We start from the raw sequence: 17,837 nt of genomic DNA, 5'->3' as shown, positions 1-17,837 counted from the left end.
TGGGCCTCTTGGAGCCAAACTAATGACTAAAAGGGATGTGCTGCTGGCTTGGGGATTGTGCAGTGTGTTACAGTGTACCTCATGGCTTGGAAACTTTCTTGAGGTTGGTAGGTGACCTAGTGTCAGTCTAACCTGTCCTGTGACCACCTTATCCTAACACAGAGTCTTTGTGTTAGGTGGCGGGTGCCCTAATGGCCTTTAAGTGTTTGATGCATGCCCACCAATTTTTGCAGCTTTTTTGGCTTCTGAGATTCCCACTAGCAGTAGCCTTTATATACACAAAATGAGACAAATGTGCACCTTAACAAACCAGCAGTAACCAAGAGATGTTACTGCGGACTGGCCACACCACCAGCAATTCCCAACCCGGAACTGGGGACTGGGGAGGGCACTGAACCACAAGTGAGGACGGCGGACTGGAAGGGGTTTCCAGAAGGGGGAATTGCAGACTGGAACGCCAACGAGGTTGGGAGCTCAATGCAAAGAGAGCCGAGCTCAGAACTGAGAAGCATTTACACGCAGCCTTTGGAAATGGTGGGAAAGGCCGGGAACTCAAAGGGCTCTCCAGGCAGCAAGGCCTGTGTTTCTCTTTGTCCCCGAAGCTGTCCGAAGTTCACTTTGGATCCCGTCACTGACACCAAATCTGTTAAAAACCAAAATTCAGCTGAGTGCATTGAAAGATCAAATTGGCTTCTTTCAATGATCCATGAATTGGGCAGCAACCCATGGAGCCGATAGGAGGGAGCTCCCCAGAGCTGCACAAAGTAAAAGGCGTTTATGGACAGAAGGGGCAGGAAAGGGGAGCTAGCAAAGAGTGGATTGTTTCAGGCAAGGTCACCTCCCTTTGGGAGGCAGCAGGGGGCTATGAGGTGTTTACCTCCCCAGGGCTGCCCAGGGAATTCCAGACTGTCTGATTAAGATCACATTCCTGGGAGGGACTGACTCTGCAGTCAGGTTAGGTATTAAGTCTCGGTTTGGTGCCGTGGGCTTAGCACAGGTGACTCCATTTGGGACTTATTGTCTCTTTTTTTAACAGGAAGTACACCAAAAAGAGACAGCATCCCCAAAAGAAAGATGTTACAATTATTCTTTTGCATCCCCCTCATGAAGTGCACCTTTTATATCCTGGCCCAATTTTGTATGTCTTTGAGGAGGCTCCTGTGTATCAGTAGGGATCCCTGGGAAAATCTCCCTTTTTACGGCATCTTGGCTGCTTGTACAAGGGTGTCACACTTTGGTCACCAGTCACTTACATTAGGCCCACGGGCTGCCCACTGGGTCTTCCTCTCCTTTCCACCTGTGGCGTGTCAGCCAAGCTCACTGCTTCTTGTATTAATCTCTGGCAGGTCTGGATTCTCTGATATGGGCCTCTTGGGTTAAAACTTCCTTGTAACTGATGGGGGAAGAGAATCTTCTATTGGTACCTCTTTCAGATTCGAAAATTCATCTTTAATCAGCCTAAAGCATTGTTCCCGGAGTGGAGCTTGACTGTACCTGGGGAAGAGGAGGGGGAGAGATGGGTGCAAACACACAGGGATAATTTCTCATGTAATTTCAAGGAAGTCATGGTCTTCTGAAGTCCTTCCTTACTAAGCCCAGATCAAGAGCCCCCGCTCTAGAGGTTGAAAACGTAGCCAACTTGTCCTACTTTTTTTTTTGAGCCGTAATAATACCTTCCTCATGAGACTGTGGGGCAAGGGGGCGGGGACTAAGATGAGATAATTCTTGCAAAGCACTCATAATGGTGTGGACACATAGTAAGCAGTTATAACTGCTCACGTCTCTGTTGGGTTTGGATGATCTTACTGGTTTCCATGAGTTCCTTAGGTAATAACAGTGTGAGCTTTGGGTTGCCACTATTTTCCTCAGCCTGTCTGTTTGCCTTTTAATTTGAAGGCAAACATTCAGGAGCTTTCCTCTTCTTAATGGAGCCAAATCTGCGATCTTTATTTTGTGTGTGATTTCGTTAATTGCTCCAAAGTTTGGACAGTCATCCTTCTGACAGAGCTTTGACAGATTCTGTTGCTTCTAGATTGTTTTCTCCCCATGGTCTGATTTAGCCATCTAATCCATCTGGAATTTATGTTGGTATATGCTCTGAGGTAAGTGTTGAATTTGAGCTTTTTCCCATTGCCGACCAATTATTCTTCAACCATTTATTAAGTAATCTTCCCTTCCCCACTGTATTGTAACCTCTTCTCTATCATATAACAACTTCCTATATCTTACAGGGTTTTTTTCTGGGCTTTCTGTTCTGTTTCACAGAACAAGGATATGCCTATTTTTGCATAAATGTGTCTTAAGATCTTGCATAACTAATCCCCTTCTTGATATTTTTTAAAAGAATCTAAAGTATGCTTACCAGTTTATTTTTCCAGATAAATTTTTGAAAACTATTGAGAAATCCTCAGAAAAATCCCCTAAGAATTTTGCTGGAAATCACATTACACCTATAAATTAATTGAGTAGGACTGCCGTCTCTACAATATTTAATTTTACCAACTTGGAACCTTGTTATGTCTTCCCATCCAGCTAGTCATTTAGCTTATATTTATCAGCAGTGTGTTAATATTTGGCACTTTTACAAATTTTAACACCCACAAAAAGGACAGGTTTCCTCTCTCCCTGCTTTGTACTATAACAGAGATGTAAAAGAACATATTTTCCTTGAATTTTCACACACATGTAGTTTCAGAACCAAATTATGGCAGTTAAACTTTTAGCATAAAAAGATAAAAGCTGGAAGTAACAGTAGGCTGCATATCATGTCATGAAATTTGCTTCTTAGTTTCTGATCTTTTTCTTTTAGAAACACAAGAAGATCTTTGGTCACAAACACACGAGGTCCTGGGATGAAATTGCCCCCACGTGCCCAGAGTGAGGATTTCAGTGGAGTTGGTTTCCCAGTTACTTTGGAAACCCTCTTGTGGTTTTACTCTTTCTTCTGAGAGGATACCTCTCTCCACATCCTCCTACCAGTGACTCTCTGCTGCCCTTTCCAAGTGCCTTCCCAATCTGTACCTTCTAACTACTTGGTGACAATGTTTTGTAAATGAAAATGGGGACAATTCTTTATGAGGACACTGGGTAGAATATTTGATATCAGGATGCTCTCAGAAAATCTGGGCCATCTGATCAGTGTTCTTCTCGTCTAGCAGATGGGGAGGTTTATTGGGGGAGTTTTATTTTATTTTGGACTGGCACCGGTCCACGGCCCAGGGGTTGGGGACCCCTGACCTAGGTGGAATGACATAACTTTCTGGAGAAGTCAAACTTTGTTTTTGTGATACAGAACAAAATAGATGAGAGGGAGGATCTGACGAGAGTTGTTCACCAGAGCAAAATCTGGAGCAGGTCTCCTAGGTGGGGAGCTTGGCCAAGTTTTTAATGGATGCAATCTGATTCCCTTTTAATCTTCTTGGAGCTCTGAAAGAGTTTTAGCTATGGACATAAATCCAGCTTTTCTGTTTTAAAAAAATGAGAAAGGAGGTTCTCTTTAGGATGTAATTTTCAGTGTAAACGCATACTACAAATTCCCTGATTTGGGCGTGTTTGGGTGGTGGAGGGAAGATTGTGATTCTCGAGGTGATGATAGCCTCCAGGTTAAGGATAACATCGCATCTTGCAAGGTTAAGACTGTAACCTGAACTTATTTGAATACCTCAGATGCCGTTGTTGGCAGTGGCAACTCTTCACTGGTGGTGTGAGGTATTCCTAGTTGTGACTTTGCAGCCCGTGCCAGGTAAGTAAGCAGGAAGCCAGGACTGCAGCAGCTGCAAGAAATTGAGAGGGCTGTCCAGCTGATGGAACCAGAAGCTACCAAGTGGCTCCAAGGGCTTTCTGCTTTCTTCCGGTTTGATACAAAGCAAAGGAAGGGTACTGAAAGGTAGGAGACTAAGGTTCCAGATTCAGTTCTGTGGTGCAGTTTCAGGCGGATGGCTGCCATTTCTGCTTCAGTTACCTCATCAGCAAATTGAGAATGAGAAAACCTGCCGCACTACCGGAGAATGATTGTAGAGATCAGATGAAACTTTATTGTATAAGATACTCTTATCATTGCAACTTAGAGACCTTCATCACTTAAATATTCGAGTAGAAAAAGGTTAAGGGTTGAGGGTGTTTAGCTCAGTGATGGGCTGATGGAGTAAGCACACGCCCAGAGTGCCCCACCATGTCTTGGAAGCTCAGGGCGGCTCTCAAAAAGCAGGGTGGGGAGGGGACATGGTCTGTCGAGGTTCCGCTGAGGCACCTAAACCTAGTTGCCATTGGCCGTTTCAAGTCGGTATGGGCCCAAGCTTTTTCTCAGCCCTTCAGAGCTGCCCTGCCGCTTTGGTGACATCATCAATCTGGCATTTCATGTTAATTGAATTAGGTGTATCTCTTGCTCACCAAATTCCTCAATTGTTAGGAAATACAGATAAGTTGATGGGTCTGCCTGCCTGACCTTTCTGTTTTCTCAGCAGTGACTTTATCTCTGTGATTCCCTAGTGCCACCCTGGCCCCGCCCTCATCCTCTCCGGAACATCGTACACACGGGCAGTCAGAAATTCACCGACTGTCTCATTTCACTGGCTGTCGGAAATGGTTTTCTTCCCAGTAGCAGTTTTCTCTTCCTTCTGTTGTAAATTGTGCTTGGATTGCTCACAGCTCCAATTCTTCTTCTTTACTATTTATTTAAATTAAAAAAAATTTTTTTTGGCCGCACTGCGCGGCTTGTGGGATTTTAGTTCCCCGACCAGGGATTGAGTGAAAGATAAGGATGCTAATTCCAGTTCTGCCTCTTTACCCTCTGGAGGAGAAGCCGGCTGCCTTCTTCAGGCCAGCTTGGGGCAGGGAAAACAGCAGTTTCAGGCGTCTCCCAGTCTTCACTCCTTCCATCCCAGCCCACAGGTTGTTGCCAGAATGATCTTTCTAAATGGAAGTGTTTTTTACTGGCTCCAAAGCGTGATGACTCCCCTCGGCCCATCCAGGCTCCATGGGCCACGCAGGCGTACACATGGCTTTTATTTGTCCTGCACTGCGATGGCCTCCACAAGGTTTAAAACAATTGAAATTAGTAAGAACACAAACGCTTAGGGACTTCCCTGGCGGTCCAGTGGTTAGGACTCCACGCTTCCACTGCAGGGGACACGGGTTCGATTCCTGGTCGGGGAACTAAGATTCCGCATGCCACACGGCCAAACAAACAAACAAACATGAAAGCTTGGAAGACGTCTTATAAAAGCCAGGATTTGAGTTTCTCTTGGGAGATTATTAGATGGGCACCAGGAACTGGGTCGGGCCGCCCCTTAGCCTCCTCAGGGTTCTCCAGCTGCCACCCAGGCCTCGTCGCTCCCTCACACTATCTAGGTAGGGACTTGTGTTTGCTCCCCCTACTGCAAGATCCAGCTCAATCTGAGTTAAGATCTACTCCTTAACAGTAAAGGGATCCTTCCCGGTCAGGCCCCACCCTGCCTCTGCCCTCCCCTCCTGCCACATTCCCCCAGACGTTCTCACAGTAGCTGCGCCACTAAATGGATAGTTGTTTGCCTGTGTGAATTTGCTTACTCATGTATTTTATCTTATTTTATTTTATTTTACTTTTTACCAAAGAGACCCATTTCACAGACCCCTCTGGAGCCTCCATTAGCGGCGAGGTGTGTGCCTGGCCTGGCCACCAGTGTGGAGTGTTTCAGGGAGTTTCATTTTAGATTTTCATGGTGTATTGATCGAAAGCATCTGTGAAGGGCAAGGAACAGAGGAAGGAAGAGAATGGATGGGCCCTTCCTGTGCTTAGGGTCATTTGCAAAACAAAGACATTCCATTTGCAGACATTCTGCTCCTTGAAGCTAAGGGCTTAGCAGCAAAATGATGGTTTTCCTTGGTTGTCAAACATTGCCCAGTCTTTACCAGAGTTACAGGAAAATTGACATATCAGCCTCATTATTTGTTCTAGACAATAAAAATAATTCAGGCTATAGAGTAATTACTTACTTTATTGCTGTTCACGTTAAGTCCAGGAGTTTGCAGAGATTTTCAGAAATCTGGGCATTTACCTCTCTAATTTCAAGAAATTGCTCTATAGTCTGGGCTTTGTCTTGCTGGGGCCATCACTCATCTGGTTTCTGTGCTATGCTGGTTCAAAATCTTGATTTCCCCCGGAAGAGTCAGGCTTTAGGAATTTATGTCACCCTAGCCAAACTTAGAAGGTCTGATGTAAACTGGAATATTCCTTTTCTGCACATTTACAGAACACCCTACTGAGTGTGTGTGGCCCTGTCCTGATTTCTGGGGAAATAAAAATAAATCGTAAATATGATGTGGTCCTTGCCGTTTAAAAGCTTATGGTCCAGAAGTGGGAGAGACATGTAAACAAATATGTTATATGTAGTGCGCTAAGTGTAGGGTGACCTTATGTCCTGGGACGTCCTGGTTTATGCCTGTTGTCCTGGTGTAGCTATCAATGGTACCCTCTTTCAAAACTACCTAAGGGCCACAGTCAAAGTCTCTCTGAATGTTCGGGGTATAGAGATGGTAGAAAGCAGGGAGAAATCAGTCTGTTTTCCCAGGGTAGACACCTGCGCTGGGTGAGGAAGGAAGTTTGGGCAGTCAAGGCCTGGAGGCTTGACATGGGGGTGGAGGCCAGGGCGGGGTGGGGGAAGAGGGTGCAAAACTCTGCAGGCAAAAGGGAGATTGTTCCTGATGCAGCAGTTAGTTGGCTCAAGCTAGTCACTGTTTCCCAAATTTATCCTGTGGAAGAAATTCCCCAGGACACTTGGTCAAAATACAGATTTCCAGAATCTGCTGGCAATTTGGATTTGGACTTTTAAAGAGGGGCCCCAGATGATTCTTGGACATATTAAAGGTTCAGAACCAATTCTGTAGAGATTATGGCTACGACTACAAAGGGTCAGAGGAGAGGGGAGCAGGGACAGCAAGACTAGAGCACAAGTCACAGATCAGCCAGGCAAGGGTGACCCCAGCCGAGACGACCCTCAGAGGTAGAACCAACTGGACACATTTACAGTAGATCTATGAAAACTAGGGAGTGTGGGAATTATGTCAGTCACAGTGGGGATGCAGAGGAGGGAAAAGATTCGAGAACTGCTCAGGAGGAAGAACGAACAGGACCTACTGTATGCCAGCTACAGATTTACATGGGCAACAAAACACGTGTCAGATCCAGGAACCTGGGGGGACCTTATAATCTGAAGGTTTGTGTGGTGAGCCATAAACCGAAAAATATGACCAGTTGGATAGTATTGTGGCATATTTCATGCAGACCTGAAACAAAGAAAACGACTCCTGCTTATTTCTCGTCTTCGTAGTCTCCAGTATGGTCAAGACAGTTGTATTTATCTCTGGGAAGGAGCTGGATGAATTCTAAAGTATCCAGACACCCCAGCCCTCTAGTCTAGACTTCAGGCGAACCCCCATCCGTCTGTTATGGTGAGACTACCTGCCACGCCTGATCTTGCGTTATTTTTGCTTTTGTTTTTGTTATCAAATGTGTAAGACAGTCATGATTCATCAACAGTTTGCTGTGCCAACCCCTTTCAGTGGAGACGTCCGTGTGGCAGTTTCAGCCTGACTTTGTTCTGAATTCTGGAGCTGCTGTCTCTGTGGGAACCTGCAACTCTGGAAATTACAATAGTACAAGAAACGCCTTATCCAGGCAAGGAGATCATGAAGCCTGGTTGTTCGAGGCAGATTCGCTTGGTGCCTTGGTGATTCTGAGAGGCGCAATCCCTAAGTAGAATCCCTTGATGGAAAATGAAGAAAATCAGAGGAGAGCTCTGCTACTTCCCTGCCTCTCCCTTCAAACATAGAGGGTTTTTATTTTGAATGTTGAAATCATTAGGCCTGTTGGCAGACTTCGGAAGCAGCAAACGGAGTCAGAGACCAAACACTTAGAAGTTATGAAAAGAAAGCCTCAAAAAGGAGAATGGGAAACGGATCAAGCTATAATTTCACAGGGTAATTTAGCACCCTTTACCCAAGACCTGGCCACGGCGCTTCCACCAGTGAGGACTGAGGAGCCACAAAGCATCTAAAATCCCAGCCCTTGGCTACTCTTGCAGCGTTGCTGAGGGATCTGAAGGTTGAAGGCGAACAGGCTGAAATCTTCCACGCCGTCCTATTAGGGAGGGGAAAACACAGTCAACAGCGGCCTCAGAGTTTTTTATAATACGGGGCTGAACTTCTCTGCGATCCAGTATCACCAACGCCATTAAGTCGCAGTAGCAGGATGAGAAAATAAAAATAAAAAGGGAAGGAGGCACAGTCCAGCGTGCACGTACACGGAAAACGGATCTTCCCGGCTCCCGACGCCGGTGGAGCTGTTGGGGGCGCCCAGGTCCTCGGCCAGCGGCCAGGGTCGGAGCCGAGAAGCGCCTTCCCGCAGGGAAGGCGCGACCACTGTGGCGCGAAGGCGGGGGGAATCCGGCGGGCGCGCGCGCTTCAAAGTGCCGCCGCCGCGGGCGCCCCCGCCCGCGTGCGCGAGTAGTACGGTCCGAGGGGGCGGCTCCTGGGGCGCGGCTCCGCCGCAGCTGATGCGCGCCCAGCCGCCGGGAGGCGGGAGCCAGGAGCTAGGAGGCTGGAGCCGGGCCGCAGGGACCAGGAGCAGCTGAGCCGCCGTGCAGCCAAGGCCGAGCCGCCGGGCGTCGCGGACCCGGACCCCGAGGAGGCCCCAGGAGAGGCATCTCCCCCGCGGGAGTCGCCGGGCGCGGGGACGCCGTGGGCGCACGTTCAGGAAGGAGGACGCGGAGGAAGCGGCGCTGCCAGCCGGAGGAGAGGAAGCGCTCCACCCGGGCCCCCGACGGCGCTCGTTTAACCACATCCGCGCCTCCGCTGGAAACGCGTCCGGGCGCCTGTCACCGGTTCCCTCCATTTTGAAAGGGAAAAAGGGCTCTCCCCTTTCCCATCCTCCTAGGAGCCGGAGCCGGAGCCGGAGGAGTCGCGCTCATGGCGTTCAGCCCTTGGCAGATCCTGTCCCCCGTGCAGTGGGCGAAATGGACGTGGTCCGCGGTGCGCGGCGGGGTCGCCGGAGAGGACGAGGCCGGAGGGCCCGAGGGCGACCCCGAGGAGGAGGACTCGCAAGCCGAGACCAAATCCTTGAGTTTCAGGCAAGTACACGCGTTCCTGCCAAAATGCAAACGCGCTGCTCTCCATCCATCCATCTGCGGCTCATTCTGTGTGCGTGTGTGTGGTCGCCACCCGCGTAACCGTGTTCGTGGCAATGCTGCGTCCCTGCCTGTCACCAGGGCCCCGCTGTGCCTTCGAAGGTTCAGGATGTTCTGTCCTCCCGGGTATTTTCTTCCCCCCGTTTCAGTATGAGCTTTCTGAACCTAACCCAGAATCTGCAGTCTCTCTGCATCCCCGTCTGCCTCGGTCACTTTCTCTAAGCTTCGAGCCCCCAGCCCCCGCCCACACACACACACACACACACAGTCGTGGGTCACACCCGGTGGAACTTGGGGCCTTCCCTGTGGGGAAGAAGTCGCTCCCAGGCCCTCCTGGGGGTCCCCCTGTGTCCCGAAAATGCAGCCTTAGTAAAGAAGGTCGCGTAATGACAGGCTCCTGGCAGCTGGTGAGAAATGGTGGTGTCTGCTGAGCTGTCACCCGTGTGATTGCGGAAGGCAGGTGACAGCATCCTCGGCCTCTGGCCGGGTGAGTTCCAGACAGGTGGAGGCCGCCTGCCAAAGAAAAAGGCATCATGGCGAATATTGGCTTAATTTTTTTAGAATGAGAGGGCAATTTAATTTTTAAACTTCCAGGAAAGGGCTCTTGTGAGAAAAGGAGTCTGTTGAAAGGGCTTTTTTTGGGATATCAGAGGGAAGGATGGCCTCAAAGATAAACGGTGCTGGAAGAAGGCTTCTGAGGGTGGAGGAGATTTCAGGGAGACACGAGGCCAGACAGAAGCCCGAGGAGGGCGCGGCAGCAGCTCCCACAGGCCAGTCCATGCTGAGGACCCGCAGGTTGGAAAATTAGGCAAAAATACTGGGCTTTGCGGATATGTAGACTATAAAGGGTGTCGGAAATACCGTTGAAAGTGGTAATTCCTCATTTTTCCCCCTTGGCAGCTCGGATTCTGAAGGTAATTTTGAGACCCCTGAAGCCGAAACGCCCATCAGATCACCTTGCAAGGAATCCTGTGATTCACACCTAGAACTGGCAGGCCCTGGGGCCAAAACCCAAGGTAAAGAAAGACTTTCCTTTTTTGCCTTTTTTTTTTGTTTAAAGTTTTGAAAATGTAAATGAGGGAAGGAAAAGTGTTAATTTAGGACCCTTTGAAAAGGTTGGGATTGTCTCCTTACTGAGCAGGGGCTGTTTGAAAGCTCCTGGCTCATTTGAAACGGTTTTCTTGTTAATTTATTTGTTTATTTTTTTTACGAATGTGGTGGTCAGAGGCTTTCTTCCCTAAGTAGGCTGTACATTTGCAGTATGAGAGGATCATTATCAGAACATTCCCGCTGGGCCCTTCCCCTCGGCCCCTAAAAAACAAAACTGTGTGTGTTGATGCCGTGATGGAGGTATGTTTAGATTTGGCTTCACACATTTCTCAGGCCAACTCACTTTCTACAAGGTGTGGCTGGAGACAAGAATTATAGGTAAGAGTTGACTTTTTTAGATAAGGAGGACTCTTAAGAGACTGTTTCAAAGTTGTTTACTGCTCCCTCTTCCACCAGGGATGGTGGTGAGCCCCTGAGTCCCCCCCCAAGATTGGAGGTTCTCTCCCGGCCCCTCAGAGCCCAGCCTTGAGCCTGCCCTTCATCTGCAGAAGCTGCTGCTGTTCCGCTTCATTAGTAGAAACCCTTTTTGTCACACAGCCAGTTTTGAGTAAAATTTCACCTGTCCTGATCGAATGCATTTAGCTAGTCAGTAAACAGGGTGGGCTGGGGTTCAGCAGGGAAACAGTCCCGATCTCCGCAAGCCAGCGATACGGAGGGAGACGGGCCTCTTAGAGGTTAAGCAAAATGTATATGTCAGCTTGTCCTGAGGATTATGGAGAAAAATAAAGCAGGGGAAGGGGGAACAGAGCGGGGGCGGGTAGGTGGCGCTGAAGGCCGATGGGGGGGGAGAGCCCGACTGATCAGGGGACTTGAGCAGAGCCCGGAAGGAGGATTGAGGGGAACAGCTGTGCAGGTTCCCGAGAAGTCTTCCAGCACAGAGGATGGCACCTGCGAAGGTCTGAGACAGCAGCAGCCTGCGCGTGGGCCGGCGCGTGGTGGCAGGGTGGCAGCATGTTCGAGGACCAGGGAAGAGGCCAGGGTGGCTGCAGCGACCTGGTGGGCAGGGAGCTCTGGGAGCCACAGTCAGCCAGGTCGGGGGAGGCCTGGGTCACGTAACGAGGCACTGGTTTTCCTCCTGAGTGAGACAGGAAGGGGCTGCCTTTCCAAAGTGCCGCAAACAAACGGGGCGGCTTGAAGCAACAGAAATTGATTCTCTCACAGCTCTGGAGGCCAGAAGTCCGAAATCAAGGTGTTGGCAGGGCCACGCTCCCTCCAAAGGCTCTAGGCAAGGAGTCTTCCTTGTTTCTTCTAGCCTCTGGTGGTTGCCAGCAGTTCTCGGTGTTCCTTGGCCTGTGGCAGCAAAACTCCCCTCTCTGCCTCCTTCATCCCATGGCCAGCTCCTCCGTGTGCGTCTCTGTGTCTTCCACGTGGCTTTCTTATAAGGACACCAGTCATTGGGTGTAGGGACCACCCTAATCCAGGTTGACCTCATCTTAACTGGATTACTGCAAAGATACTGCAGTGGAGCCTTGAGCCACGTGGGTTTGAACTGTGCGGGTCCACTCACACAGATTTTTTTCAGTAGGTATGTTCTAGAGTACTACACGGTCCACGGTTGGTTGAATCTGAGGGTGCAGCACCGCTGATGTGGAGGGTTTTCAACGGTGCTGGGTGGTCGGGGGTCGGAACCCCTAACCGCCACGTTGTTCAAGGCTCAGCTGTACTTCCAGATGAGGCCACATTCCAAGGTGTGGGGAGTTAGGACTTGAGCTTATCTTTTGGAGGAATACAGTCCAACCCACAGCAGAGGGCTTTGAGCAGAGAGATGATGCCTTGACTTCCTTTTTCAGAGGCTGGCGGGCTGCTGCCTGGAGAAGGGCGTCTAGGAGGGATGTCCTTTTCACATGCTTTTTCTATTCCAGTGTCTGTCACTGTCACCTGCAGTGACCAAGGAGAGCCAGCTTCAGTTATCCAGTTACCTAGTTTTTGATCTGATCATGAATTTATTCTCCCAACGGTGATTCTGTTTTCTTGCTTAGCAACTTCCTCATGGGTCGCCACGGGAGGTCAGGTTCTCTGTGCTGGACTTTGTGACGGAGCTGGAATTACTGGGGAAATGATATCAGCCTTTTGTGATGTGGTTTTGCTTTAAATGGTGAGCTCCATACTGTGCTGCCCTGCTGAGAACTCCCTCTGCTGTCCCTGGGCTACTTTTTTTTTTTTTTAATAAGCTATTTTAAATTATTTATTTATTTATTTTTGGCTGTGTTGGGTCTTTGTTTCTGTGCGAGGGCTTTCTCTAGTTGCGGCAAGTGGGGGCCACTCTTCATCGCGGTGCGCGGGCCTCTCACTATCGCGGCCTCTCTTGTTGAGGAGCACAGGCTCCAGACGCGCAGGCTCAGTAATTGTGGCTCACGGGCCCAGTTGCTCCGCGGCATGTGGGATCTTCCCAGACCAGGGCTCGAACCCGTGTCCCCTGCATTAGCAGGCAGATTCTCAACCACTGCGCCACCAGGGAAGCCCCCCGGCCTACTTTTTACCATGGGTTCAGGCAGAGACCGTGTGGGAACAGGCAAGTTTGCGTGTGGGAGGACTTGCGTGTGGCACTTCGCTGTGTAGCAATCTCAGTGACAGAGATGCCGCCTCATAGCTTCCCTTTTCTCCTCTCAGGATTGGCAGATCAGAAGGGAGATTTGAAAGCTTGAGAGAACTATTTTGTGGCCTTCCCCTCAAATTCATATAAAGCTCACAAGACATGTTAAGTAGCCGTTTGAAAGCCTCTTTGAATTGCTCAGCCTGGGCCGCCCCCTTCCTCGCCATCCTGTCAGCTGGTAGTCTGATTCATCCTGACAGATTCTTTGCTAATTGAATGGAGGCCAGTATGGCCCAGGCCCCCAGAACCACACAGACCCAATTGTTTGGTCCTTCCTGTGCCACTGACTCATTTTTACAAGTTTTGGTAACTTGTAGCTCATACGCTCTTTTTCACTCTTTCTAGAAGTTTTCTTTTTGTGTTTTTTGTTTGTTTGTTTGTTTGTTTCTGGCCACACGGTGCGGCTTGCAGGATCTTAGTTCCCCGACCAGGGATTGAACCCGTGACCCCTGCAGTGGAAGCGTGGAGTCCTAACTACTGGACCCCCAGGGAATTCCTGAAGTTTTCCTTTTAGAGAGTTATGAACCAAGAAAGCTCAGTGGAGTAGATCATGATTGCGGACCATGAATATGGCAGGGGTACAGGCTAGGAAACAAGCCACTACATATTATGACATCTTTCGATTTAGGGTCTTTAAATAACAAGATGATTCCTCATCAGCCTGGCAGTATCCTGCCTTCTAGGGTTTCCCCTCCCCAACACCCCGTCCTTGTCCAGAGCCCTGTTGATGGCCTTGTCATGCATACACAGTAAGTGTAAAAATACAGCCAAAGCACAAGTCTGACCAGGAAAGAGATCAGTGGACAAAAATTCCTGGAGTCTTAATGTTTAAGTCTAATTTCTGGGCCTGGATGGTTCTCTTTCTCTAAGAATTGTTGATTATTTGGCTCCTGATAAGGTTAGTCGTTCATGTTTCTGTGGTTCAGGACATGGGGCAACAGCAGGTGTAGATCATGTAAGGCTCTGTCTTCTCAGGGGATGATCTATGAGTTGTTAGCCGGTCAGGGTTGGAATTAACATATGTAAAAGATCCTGGCTTCCTGGTGTAGAAGGGCCCTCAAATGTGTGGCTGCATCCCATGTACTGTACCCATGGCCTCCATCCCAACCTCCATCTAATTCTTTGAACTTGGGGAAACATCTACATCTATTTAGAACTAATTTTCTTTTTATTGGAAGCTTTTTAGGGACCTAAAGTGTCTGAAGTCTATACAGACGTATCTCATTGTATTGCACTTCCCAGATACAACATTTTTTACAGATCGAAGGTTTGTGGCAACCCCTGCATTGTCAGATGATGGTTAGCATTTTTCAGTAATAAAGTGCTTTTTACTTAAGGTATATATATTGTCTTTTTAGACAAAATGCTATTGCATACTTAATTACAGTATAGTGTAAACATAACTTTTTTTATGCACTGGGAAAACAACAACAGAATGCATGTGACTCACTTTATATGCAATACTCGCTTTATTTCAGTGGTCTGGAACCAGACCTGCAATATCTCTGAGATAGGCCTGTAATAACTCTTCTTAAGGCAGAATTGTATGCCATCCTAGGAATTAGACAGTGGATGAGGTTGTGCGGTTTTTTTAAGCCACAGATAGAAGCCGGTTTCAGACTAACTGGTAAAATAAAACTGTAGGCCAAGAGGTTTCTTGAATGTACCAGAATGGTGGCTATAGTGCTTGGGCTGGTAGCTCTGTGTTTGCTATCTGTCTGCCTTCCTCCAGCAAAGGGTGTTTAACTTGCAGGTGTTAACTGTTCTTTCTCTTTGCTGGGAGATGTATCGGTAAGGAGACATCACCCAGGAAAGGACTTTTGAAAGGCACAATCTCAAGTTCATCTGTTTTTTGTTGTTTGGGTTTTTTTGGCGCGAATGGACTGTGGTTTTGGCCAGTGTTTCGGGTCATAAAAGCGAAAGCTGCAGTGGTTGTCCTCTGTTAATTGACACCTCCCCTCAACACACGCACACACACGCGCACACACCCCTTTATTTACAGATTGTTACCCTTCTTTGAGAGAGGGAATTTTAATTCACGCGGAAGCTCTCTATGCCCTTGGAACAAAACCGCCCTGTTTGATGTGTTGATTAGGTGGGTAGGTATTCCAGACACACACTGTAGTCCTCCAGAACAGCAGGAGGGAGATAAACAGGGTCAGTCCATAGGTGTTTACTGCTGGAGGCCTGTGGGGGCTGCAGACTTGTTTGTCGACGCCGTTTGGGTTAGTCTAAATCAGGCCTCAGCCAGTGATGGCTCATAGGCCAAACCTGGCCCTGCTGTTGCCTTTTATTGTTCTGCCCGAGAGCTGAGAATGGTTTCTGCATTTCTAAACGGTGGAAAAACATATTTTGTTTGAAAAATATATGGAAGTTCAGATTTCAGGGCCCATAAATAAGGTTTCTTTGGCATGCAGCCACACTTGTGCATTTCGCCGTTGTCTGGCTGCTTTTGCACTAAGATAGCAGGTTGAGTACTCGGAATAGAGACTGAAAGAAAAATGGGCAAAAGCCTATAAAATATTTAGTTCAGCTCTTTACAGAAGAGTTTGCCGACTGAGATCCACACTTACGACAATTTTGGTAAAATTATAAAGTTTAAGTAATTAAACTTCAATTTAAAAAAAGCTACAAGGCTGTAGCTGATTAACAAATGAACTGTGGGCCCTGGGTGCCATTCCTGTAGGCCTGAACGGTCAGGTAAGGCATCACGTAAGGCGAGACTGGTTTGGGCTGGCTGTTTGTCTCCCTTGCAAAACAATGTTTTGGTCTGTCAATATACCTAATTTTCAATTGACTAAAAGATCTGAGAAAAAAGGAAATTAGGGAAGAATGGGGAGAATATTGGAATCATTTAGTACAAGTACAACCATAGAGGCTTTTCACTTTTGCCCATTAAGTGTATTTAATGTAACTTTGGGTGTTTGAGAGTTTGTAATTTGACTGTTGCTATGGTGTATTGTTGGTATAGGTTGTGTGGTTGATATGGTGTATTTATTGGATTGTTTTAGACTGTATCTATATAAGACCTAGAAGGGAGATCTTATTAAAATCTGAGCCTTAGATTTTTGACTCTAAGGCTTTGGGCTCCATGTATAAGCAAATATTATGCAAACATTTTTCATGAGGTACTTCTTGAAATGTTCTAGTCAAAACTATGAGTGTGGTTCTCCTAGAGATTTAGTTTGACATCCTTTCCCTGCTCCTACCGCAGGGATTGCTTTATTAGAATGTCCTAGAAGTAATGGGACTAATAAGGACCCTTACTGTTACCTAGTCCGACAGTTCAACCCATGTGGCTCCTTTGACAGCATTCCAGGTTAATGGTCTTATTTTATTTTTATTTTCAATTTTTTTATGTGATAGACTTTTTCACAATTTAAATTTTTATATGGCACTATTTTAGATTATTGTAAGAGAAAACATCTCAACGAGAGGCTTGAAAAGCTCAGCTACATGACACAATTCCTTTTTTTGTTTTTTTGCCCCCGTTTAATGTTTGTAGCTATCAGCTTGGAGATTCTCACTAGTTAGTAAATGGGATCGGGCCGTGTTTCTCTGTTGCTTTATTTATGACAATGTAAAGGAGCCGTGCAGGGAGCGTCTCTACCTCTATACGGTGCTCCACCCAAGGACACTGTACTCTTGGGGGAAAAGTATCATTTTTCCAGCAGAGACTCAGAGAGTGTTGAATAAAAAACTTGGGGGCAGGGGCAAGGTCTGCCTGCCGGAAGTGAAGATTTTAGTTAACTGTCAAAGCAGTATTATTCTTTTAAGGTGAATAGCAAATTCAAGACCTTCTTAAATATTGTAATGATTGAACTCACCTCAGACTTGCATTTCCCGATTTGGGGCTTACCTGAGCATCAAATAAAGCAGTATAGCTTTCTTTGATAGCTTCTGGCGGTGGAGTCATTTTCTCTGGTGTATGGGCGGGGGCTGTGAGCAGCCCTGCTAAAATTAACGTTGCTACCACTTAATGTTCCACATAAAAAATGGATGTGGTCTAAAGCCATTTAAACATTTAAAGAGCAGTCATAGTACCTTTTCCAAGTGATCAGTAATACTGTTCATAGGAAGCCCTAGCAGTATATGCCATTTTGTCACAGTCTTCTAAACTTAGATTAGTGATGGGAAGATCATGGTTGATCCACCCAAAACAGCTGTCTCTGTGGGGGTTTGATAACTGTTAACCTTGGGCCTAGGAGGGGATTGCCGTTTCTGAGTTCAAGGTCTCACCCTCACCTTTGGGTGGACATGAACCTAATTTTATGGGCTCTCACAAACATGATTAGATCCCCAGGGCCTAGATTGATGATGGCCAAACTCACAAGAGGATAGTAGCCAAATGGAGTATTTCATTAATTCACAAGTGGAAAAATGTAATCTGGCAGTTCTGTTTGGCAGATACAGACATTGTCCTAGCCAATCCCTCTGCCCTATGTCATTGCTGGAAATACGACAACAAATTCTTGATCTCCAGCTTTCCCACTGCAAGATTCTGACCTAACAGACCACCAACCTTCTGTTTCAGCTGTATGTATCGTACGTATTGAAAGCAATTTTTTTTCAGCATCTTATTTGATTTTATAACAGTGATGCTATGAGATAGAACACATGTGATTTCCAGTCTAAAAACTGGGAAATCGAGGCCACAGCTTTTACGGCAGTGGGGTCGTAAGTTCAGCTTTGAAGATCACACATCCAGCTCACAGGGAATGTATGAATCTCCCTCTCTTCCCTGACTTAAGAGAAGACCTATCAGAGGAAATAAAAGTTCTTAAAGTGTTGCCAGGACAGAGTGTGTGATGGGGGAAAGCATCTTCTTTAGTATCTTACTAAATGATAGTAATTTTTATAAAAATCATCAGGGGATTACATCTTTCACATGTGTTAACTTAGCATATATAATGTATGAAGTATAAAATGTATTTTAGGGGCTTCCCTGGTGGCACAGTGGTTGAGAATCTGCC

At 47.3% G+C, this 17,837-nt stretch overlaps 2 protein-coding genes across 14 annotated transcripts in view; one reads left to right on the top strand and one right to left on the bottom strand.

The window, feature by feature from the left end:
• TACC1 (transforming acidic coiled-coil containing protein 1) overlaps positions 1-17,837 on the top strand; it is a 93,920-nt gene that overhangs the window by 25,961 nt on the left and 50,122 nt on the right. For 8 of the 13 annotated variants that reach the window (XM_036838999.1, XM_036838995.1, XM_036838994.1 and 5 more), the window contains exons 1-2: positions 8,915-9,104; positions 10,062-10,177. The exons of 1 other annotated variant lie outside the window; for it this stretch is intronic. In XM_036838999.1, coding sequence (XP_036694894.1) covers positions 8,944-9,104; positions 10,062-10,177 — 277 coding nt within the window. In that variant the 5' untranslated portion in view covers positions 8,915-8,943. Of the gene's footprint in view, positions 1-8,914; positions 9,105-10,061; positions 10,178-17,837 lie in introns of those variants that run through there. 4 more of the 13 variants (XM_036838998.1, XM_036839000.1, XM_036839003.1 and 1 more) reach the window with 2 other exon arrangements.
• LOC118888029 lies at positions 7,941-8,902 on the bottom strand. The gene is made up of 2 exons (XM_036839005.1): positions 8,280-8,902; positions 7,941-8,116 (listed from the first exon to the last, which is right to left on the bottom strand). Exons 1-2 carry the CDS (start codon positions 8,867-8,869, stop codon positions 7,972-7,974), a joined length of 735 nt encoding a protein of 244 aa, XP_036694900.1. The 5' UTR covers positions 8,870-8,902; the 3' UTR covers positions 7,941-7,971.

This window comes from Balaenoptera musculus, chromosome 21, assembly GCF_009873245.2.
Source record: "Balaenoptera musculus isolate JJ_BM4_2016_0621 chromosome 21, mBalMus1.pri.v3, whole genome shotgun sequence".
NCBI lineage: Eukaryota > Metazoa > Chordata > Mammalia > Artiodactyla > Balaenopteridae > Balaenoptera > Balaenoptera musculus.
Note: the sequence above shows the minus strand (reverse complement) of the source record. Positions and strands in the feature narration are given on the sequence as shown.